This window comes from Triticum aestivum, chromosome 7B (assembly GCF_018294505.1).
Source record: "Triticum aestivum cultivar Chinese Spring chromosome 7B, IWGSC CS RefSeq v2.1, whole genome shotgun sequence".
Lineage (NCBI taxonomy): Eukaryota > Viridiplantae > Streptophyta > Magnoliopsida > Poales > Poaceae > Triticum > Triticum aestivum.
This window is the reverse complement of record NC_057813.1, coordinates 34053628-34062257: the sequence shown is the minus strand read 5'-3', so window position 1 is coordinate 34062257 and position 8630 is coordinate 34053628. Positions and strand designations below refer to the sequence as shown.

At 44.1% G+C, this 8630-nt stretch overlaps 1 protein-coding gene and 1 long non-coding RNA gene across 2 annotated transcripts; one reads left to right on the top strand and one right to left on the bottom strand.

Annotated features, from left to right (window-relative positions):
• Positions 1 to 1933: 1933 nt before the first annotated feature.
• LOC123156091 (uncharacterized) lies at positions 1934 to 2960 on the top strand. The gene is made up of 3 exons (XR_006477829.1): positions 1934 to 2119; positions 2197 to 2571; positions 2698 to 2960. It is a non-coding gene; the product is annotated as an uncharacterized lncRNA (long non-coding RNA).
• A 2189-nt stretch (positions 2961 to 5149) lies between these two features.
• LOC123161214 (CASP-like protein 1C1) lies at positions 5150 to 6052 on the bottom strand. Its single transcript, XM_044579062.1, has 2 exons — positions 5818 to 6052; positions 5150 to 5736 (listed from the first exon to the last, which is right to left on the bottom strand). The coding sequence occupies exons 1-2, from the start codon at positions 5970 to 5972 to the stop codon at positions 5403 to 5405; spliced, it is 489 nt and encodes a 162-aa protein (XP_044434997.1). The 5' UTR covers positions 5973 to 6052; the 3' UTR covers positions 5150 to 5402.
• Positions 6053 to 8630: the final 2578 nt, after the last annotated feature.

Here is an 8630-nt window from a genome sequence, read left to right as displayed (position 1 = left end):
GTCCCGAACCGTTGGGTCGCTACCAGGGCTGGATTCCTCGCAGGGTCGGCCTACGCAGGCTTCTGCGGCACCCCTCGCCGCGACCGCGGGACGCCCGTTCCGCCGGCTCACCTCAGCCGAGCTCCTCGAGCGTCGCCGCCAAGGATTGTGCTTCAACTGCGACGAGCCCTACACGCCCGGCCATGCCTGCCCGCGACTCTTCTACCTGGAGGTTGCAGACTATATTCCGGAGGATGCCGTCGCCGCCGACCTGGCCGCCCCAGCTGTCGAGAAGGTGTTTGACGCTGGTTGATCGCCTCGAGGAGTTCCGCCAGCGCTTCCCCACCTTACAGCTCGAGGACGAGCTGTTTGTGCAGGCGGGGAGAAGTGTTACGGCCGTAGAGGCCCACCGGGCAATCTTAGCCCACAAGTTATCTTAGGTTAATTCTTACGCAAGTTATCTTAGGCTAGTCGTTTTGAGGTTATAAATATTAGTTGTAAGATACCTTTTGAGATTAAGCAATAAAGATAGTTCTATCATATTGCCCGGCTCCAGAGGAGCCGGAAACCCTAGCCGCACCAAACCCTAGCCGCCGCCGCCCTTCTTCTTCCTCGCGACGGTGCCAACACGCCGGAGCCGCCGCCCTCGCCCCCAACCCTCGCTATTCTGCCCGTATAACCTACGGAGTAGAGCCGGTAGGAACCCTAGCCCTACCACCACTTGCTTGCCACATGCATGACATGGGGTCTCGGGGTCACCATCTTCCTTACTACACATACATCTGGTAAGTACATATAAATTGGAACCTTACTCATGTACCTTATCAATTATATAACATCTACTTATCCTCCTGCTATGTCAGAATACCCCCCCCCCCCCCCCCCCCTAAACGTTTGTGAAAATAGTTCTACAACTTATGCTCTTGCTGTACGAGAACACCCTCTCTTTTTTGTGAAAATAGTTCTACAACAATTACTAATGATTTGTTTCCACATGCTACATCACTATCAATACCAGGTGTTCTTGCATTCACCATTTCTCTCGGCTTGTTGTGCAGGTGTTCATGTTTTTTCTGGTAGGGTTGGATATTCATTGTGTGTACATTTTGGTTTGCCACTCATGAAGCTTTGTTGCTCGTGTGTTGGGCTGTATGGATGGATACCCGGATATTCTCTGGTGCTCTTTTCTTTTTTTGTACCAAATGGTTATAAGCTTTGAATGGAAAAGCTGGGACACAGACTTTTCTCTAATATAAGACTTGGTGGTGTACCTAGAAAGTTCAGGTTTGAGGGTCAAAAGATCATCATGGATAATTACTGGAAAGATCTTCCATGTACATAAATCTGGTAAGTAGACTGGAATTTTACTCTAGCCATACCATATCAATTATATCATAATATCGACTATCACGAAAAAGAACTTCCATTTTTATTCCTACCATATCAGATATTTATTTTCTCTAAATAGCATAGCTACTGAAGCGTTATTTAACATTTATTTCTCAATGCCCCTTTTCTTCTCATAATTCGAGAAAACCGACACAATTATCAGCTAATGCCCTGTGAGTTTGTAGTTTTTACTTTCTTGACGAAAATCAGGAAAAATCTGTGATGTCATCACCATTTATTTGGATCTCTGTGCAGGTCTTCGTTCATGTTTGTCAGGATCAAAACTTTGCATATTTTTCTTTAAATTTGGGGTTTTATCATTCTTTGGCACAAGTATTTCCTCTCCATCTACAAATATCTCTTTTTAATTAGTGATGGAGTCCAATTTCAAAACAGAATACAATCTAATGTTGGCTTTCTCAGTGTAGTTTTCTATCCAATTTTTTTTGCACAAATTTGTATGCACAGACCTTAGTGACCAAATCACTGGTTGGATAGTAACAAGTTATGTTGTTCCTGATTTTTGTTCGCTACTAACATCCTTGTAGGGCATTATCCAACCGGACATGTGGAATGTAGTGCCATCAAGCAGATGGAACTGGCCAACTTTAAGGGAAACTATTCCTAAAGTTGGAGTACGAAACTCTCGTCTGGTGGCTCCAATGCCCACTGCTTCCACTAGTCAGATTCTTGGCAACAATGAGTACTTTGAACCATACACGTCTAACATATACAGTCGGTGGGTTCTAAGGTTTGTAAAAACAGTCTTAGTGTTCACATTCTCAATTCTATATGCATATCATGGATTTTCTTTATCATTTTTTCCAGTGGGGAGTCTGCAAGTGGTTAACAAGCATCTTCTCCATGATTTGACTGAGATGGGTATCTGGACACCTGCTCTGAAAAATAAGATAATTTATGAAGATGGTTCTGTTCAGAAGATGGGAGAAAACCCTGATGATCTTAAAGCAATTTACAAGTATGTGGTTCACCTTCCTCTCGTTACATTCTACTCGATGCAGTTGATCTGAAAGCATACCCAATTATTGTATCAACACTGTTTGGGAGATCAACTAGAAAACTCTGGTTGACATGGCTGTTGATCGTGGATGCTACATCGATCAGAGCCAGAGCCTTAATGTCCACATGGATCAACCAAACTTTGCAGAGCTAACTTCGTTGCATTTCCATGCTTGGTCCAAGGTAACCAACCCATCATTGGAGTTCTGAATCATTTTAATTTAACCTTCAGCATTTCATATCCATTCCTGGTCAAACAAATCTTTAAACTGACAAGCAATGGTCTGCTTAATCCTTGGTTGTTGTTAGGGCCTGAAAACTGGGATGTACTATTTAAGAACTAGGGCAGCCGCTGATGCAATCAAGTTTATGACTTTATGTAGGTGTTGTTGGGTTTAAGATCAGAGGAGTTCCTTTGGTGGGCAGCCCTTGATGGCTGAGTTGCCAACGTTGGCTTGTGTTGTATTTGTACTATCTAAAAACATGGGTTGCTGCAGCTGTATATATATGTATCATTGTTCGTGTTATCGATTTGTTCTGTCGTTGCTGTTATAGTTGTATATGCATCAATCTGCAATTGTTTTTTATGTTTTTGATTTTTCCTGTCAATTTGTCTTTGGGTTCAAACTAGAACTGGCGCTGCTTGTTAATAAATGAGTATTAGCCCTTGTATGCTGGGAGAGATATGCACTAATAATGTGACTTAGTTGTTTCATTTGTAAATAAATTCCTCTATTCTTCCAAATGGATGAATAGTGTGACAATTTATTTTATTTATGTTAGTATGTTTTCCCTTGCTTTTTCTATGAATCTAAGAGATACTTATTAAGTCTAATGTGGAGAGTGGATTTTCTGTTCTCAGGAGCAGATGGTTCCTTTATTTCAGAATTTTTAAATATTGAGCCGGAAACTTTGAAAATTCCAGAAACATTCTGATGTGTACTACTGTAGGGAGTCATGTGACACTGAAATCTTGTGAAAAAGAAAATCTATATGATCTGGGTGAAGAAAATATAAGTATAGAACTAAAATATCATCACCTCACATGTAAGAAGTGTTTCTGCTTTTTATTTTTCCACAGTACACAAATGAGTTGTGAATTTGTGTTTTCAAGTCATTTGTAGCTCTATTTAACCTTAACTTGACTACTATGCCTTTTCAAAGTTCTTTTTTGTTCAGCCGCAAAAACAGAGTCCATTTTCTTTTCTTTTCCCGCAAAGCAAACATTCTGGTGTTTTCAGAATCCTTTATTTTTACATAAAAAAACTTTGTTTTCAGAATCTTTTGTTACATGTTGTGGTTCCTATTAGTATGTGTTTTTTCTTTCTTCCTTTTCCTATGTTTTCAGAACGGCAAGATTTTCTCCCACTTACAAGCACGGTCTATTTTGGTGATACATTTGACACCATACTTTAGTCCCGATCTGTGATGAATAGCTGTTGCTGTTTCTATCTTGTCTTACATTCACTAGTCATCACAAATATTATTTTGGAATTTGAACCATTTAATTCATGATTAGCTAGATTTTTTGGTTAGAAATTCAATCTCCGTCGTTTTAATGCTCAACGTCATAGTTGAGCATGTTGTGTCTTTTTTATATCGAGCAATGTCAGTGCCTCCTAAGTGGACACCCTCTTTCATCCTGTCCGGAGGCTATGTTAGTCAGATCATCCCCAACTCTAACCAGCACATGAATCATTTGCATAATTGGTGCCTCTATAGTCGGCGTTACCACCCAACAGTACAGTACCCACTCATTTGTTATTGCAATTGCAGCAGCTGAGCTATGTTGAGGCGGGGGGGGGGGGGGGGGGGGGGGGGCACTGCCCCCCAGCCTTCGGATATTCTTTGAAGAGTTTTTTTCTGTAGCTGCATGGATCGAAGAAAAATCAGACTTTTACCCCTCCAAGAGTTCATATTTTTCCATCGGCTCCCCCAATCACCCCAAGCTAGCTCCGCCACTGTGCCATTGGATCCGCTTCGCAAGTGCACACTAGCTTGTCCATGTCAGACGTTGCCTCCATTCTGATTTATCGGTGTTGGTTCTTTACTACCAATGTTCGCATAACCTTCACGGGTCACCTTCTGTTTTCAAAATGTACTCCCTCCGTCCGGAAATGCTTGTCCTAGAAATGACTATATCTAGACTTATTTTAGTTATGGATACATCCATTTTCAACCATTTCTAGGACAAGTATTTCTGAACGGAGGGAGTACATAACATGTTAGTATTTTTTTAAGAAAATAATTACAATCTACTCTCTCTGTTTCCAAATATAGGTCTTTTTAGAGATTCCAACAAAGGACCACAACGAAGCAAAATGAGTGAATCTATGTTCACAAAAAGAAAAAGAGTGAATCTACACTCTAAAATATGTCTATATACATCCGCATGTTGTAGTCCATTTAAAATCTCTAAAAAAAATTTATATTTAGAAACAGAGGAAGTACTTTAAAGAAAGAAATATAACCAAATTGGAGATGCCCTTAAAGCCCATAACCTAGTAGGTGCGAATAGGTCACCAAACTGCCTTGTCTTATGCACAATGGCGTGAAGTCCCTTTTATCTGTCCAACTGACCTTAATTTTTTTCTCTCACAGGTTAGTTTCTTCGAGAAAGAGATTCTGTCGGACAACATCGTTGATTTTCCTTTTTCTTTTGAGGGTGACGTCTTTGAAAACCAGTACGCAAGACAAGTTCCATACAAGAGCTAAATGCGAAATTCCATGGACTGACACCTCTTGACCTTGCTCAAAAATATGAGTTCAAGACTACTATCATTTCAAATCTTCAACACCAATAAGGACATGATCGGCATAACGAACAAAATATTTTCTTCTCGAACAACTCGCCACATTTCGCCCTCGGTCCGTCCGTGAGACTAAATGAAGAAGATGATCGATCATGACCAAAAGAAATCACCGAACAACACAAAAAATTATACTACTACTGAAATTTGCGAGACCACCCGGTACATAGATCATCAACGGTATATATAGCACTAGAATGCTAGCTAATGGCACGGGCACATGGTATCGGTGACCGCGTGGAGGGAGTGCATGATGATGAGGAAGTAGACGACGAGCGCGACGAAGCCGGCGATGAGGGCCCCCATGACCTGGTTGCAGTAGCCGTGCACCTGCTCGCAGATCGCCAGCCACCCGGCGTGCTCGTTGCCGTTCCTCCCGACCTCCGCTATCGCGCCCGTGGCCGCCACGGCGCCGGTGAGCACCATCCCCATTACCACATCGGTCATGACGACCAATCTCGAGGCGGCGCCCCCGGGCGGCACGAGGATGACGAGCAGGCTGTAGACGCATGCCACGGCGTAGGCCACCACGAAGAAGCTGCATGTATGCCATATTAAACAATGAAAATGCGCAACGACCTCCACATGTAAGTTTTTTTTTTTGAAAAACATTACTTACATAAATGAGGGAATGTGGGAGAATTTGGCCTCGATTTCCAGGCCGAACAAGCTGGTGGTCTCGCGGCTGGTCACCATGATTATCGCCGCTGCGGCCGCGGTGACGGCCGCGACGAGCCTGAGCACGACCGAGATGAGCCGGTGCAGCTTGGCCATGGCGGTGCGTCGTTGATACTACGCGGGTGTTGTGTATATGGTCGCTACCTTGCCTAGCCAGTGTCAGTGCTGATCAAGGGGAGAACAAGATCCCAGACACTCTGGGGGATGATGCCGCTTAAATAGATACACGTAGTCCGGTTTCGTGGGGTAGTTTTGGTTGTTCAGCTACGTTGGAAGAGTAGGAATAACTATATGTGCACAGGTGGGCAGGTTTGTTGGTAAGCAACTTCAGCGTAACTTGTCTCTCCATGTTGCCCTGTGTCTCTATGATCACTATTCAGTAGTCAGATCATTTCCCAGTGCCAAGATTTTCTTCTCATGAAACGAATTCAAGTGTAGTGACAACAGCAGAAATGTCGCACAATTTTCTCACGTTGCCCGACTATCATGGTACCAAGATGCTAACATCCCAACAAGAGGAAGGCTTGCTTTTGGCCAACAAACGCAGTTAGGTGTCGCTTTTACCTTTCAGATTTGTATTCGGTTGTTGCCTTTTTTTATTTAGTTTTATTTAGATTATGAATGGTGTCTGTTTTGTGAATCCTACGCTGAAGGTTGGTTGGCAGACTTAGGGCAACTCCAAAACGGTTCACCAAAACGAACATCACCAAATGCTTGCGGACATGTTTAGACGTGTCTGCGGTCAGGAATAGTGGCGAAGGCCATTTAACGGGAGTCACCAAATGTCTGCCACCTTCCTTAAAAAAACAAACAAACAAATGACTGCCTCTGGTCACTTTAACAGATGCGTCACTTTGACAAATGTATCTAGATCAACAGCAACTCAACCATCCATTTAAATTCAAAGTTCAAGAAGTTTTTAAATTTCATCGATGCCCAAAGCAGACCTTGTCTCAAGCTTCCTCTTCTAGAGCTTGAACTTCACAGGCAATTGATCCAGTTTGCCATGGGCATTGAGCTTCACCCAATAATGCATCATTGTAGCTTCCACTTCGTCCTATGGCAGTGTGTGTCCAGACTAGACAATGACCTGATCAACAAGTTGCAAATTGAGCAAATGAACATAATGACCAACACGTAGAGCACCAAGAAGCAACACTTACGAGCTCTTTGAGTGATGCCCCCCTTGGCCATCTTGCTCGCACTTGTACATACACACTACAATACTTGTTGACGACATTTGAATGATGTACAATTGATGGAGTAGCGACCTCAGTCCGCGATCATGGATCACTTTCATGTCGTAGGGAGCATAGTGCTTGTGCTCATTGAACCAAACATTCATGTCGTAGGTGAGGGAGTCCTGGATTAGGGGGTCCTCGGGCAGCTGGCCTATCTCTCGTGGTGTTGGGGATATGACCCCGCGATATAACCCGCCCAGGAAGGGCCGGGTTAGACCGTTGGCGACTGACGGAGTTAAGGCTTCGGACACGCCCAAGTACTGAAGGGGCGACTCACAAGATAGGCTGACTTAAAGCCCAAGACGAGGAGACAGCGTGTGGCCCAAAGGTGTAAGCCGCCATATGATGATTTGCCTTACCAGGCAAGGTGATCTAGAGTATGACTCGGCCATGGGTCGTAACCCAACCCGGACTCTTGTAAGACAGAGGCCTCAACCTGTATATAAAGGCGAGTCCCCGACATAGAATAGACAGGTTACAATCAATCGAGAGCTAGGTTAAGCGAATCCGCTCCCTTGTAATCGATACTCAAGCAATAAGCAACAAGAGAAGGAGTAGGCTTTTACCTCCACCGTGAGGGGCCGAACCTGGGTAAACCCATGTCTCTCCTCCCGCTCAACCCCGACAAGCTAATCACCGTAGAGATGGCCTCGCATCTAAGTCCTTTCACTAGGGCATCTGCCGTGACAAAACAACGACAGTTGGCGCCCACTGTCGTGGAATTGTCACGGCAGATGTCCTTAGTGTGAGGACTTAGTCGCGAGGCCAACACATCTATGTGGTAGCTTGAGAGGGATTGGGCGGAACCGAGAGACACAACATAAGACAAGGATTTAGACAACTTTGGGCCCTGGGAAATATCATCCGGTAATAATCCTACATGCTGTTTGTGGCTAGGTCTCATTATGATCATGAGGGAGTCGCCGGGTGTCAGAAATTTGCAAGACAAGCTCATGTGCCGGCTCAGGAGTTTCGGATGATACCTATCACTTGGACGTTCGTGGTCTGGGACTCGATACGGTCGGGCTATTTAAGCAATCTAAGGATAAGAAGACCCACCTTTTGGTGGTGGTTGATAAGTTTACCAAGTGGGTTGAAGTAGAGCCAGTTAGCAATTGTGAAGTAGCGACTGCAGTTCAGTTTGTCAAAAAACTGATCTTCCGCTTCGGTTATCCTCACAGTATCAGCTCAGGAGTTTCGGATGATACCTATCACTTGGCCGTTCGTGGTCTGGGGACTCGATACGGTCGGGCTATTTAAGCGACCTAAGGATAAGAAGACCCACCTTTTGGTGGCAGTTGATAAGTTTACCAAGTGGGTTGAAGTAGAGCCAGTTAGCAATTGTGAAGTAGCGACTGCAATTCAGTTTGTCAAAAAACCGATCTTCCGCTTCGGTTATCCTCACAGTATCATCACTGATAATGGGACAAATTTGTCCAAAGGTGCTATGAAGGGCTTCTGTCAAAGAGAGCAGATTCGTCTTGATGTGTCATCGGTGGCTCATCCACAGTCC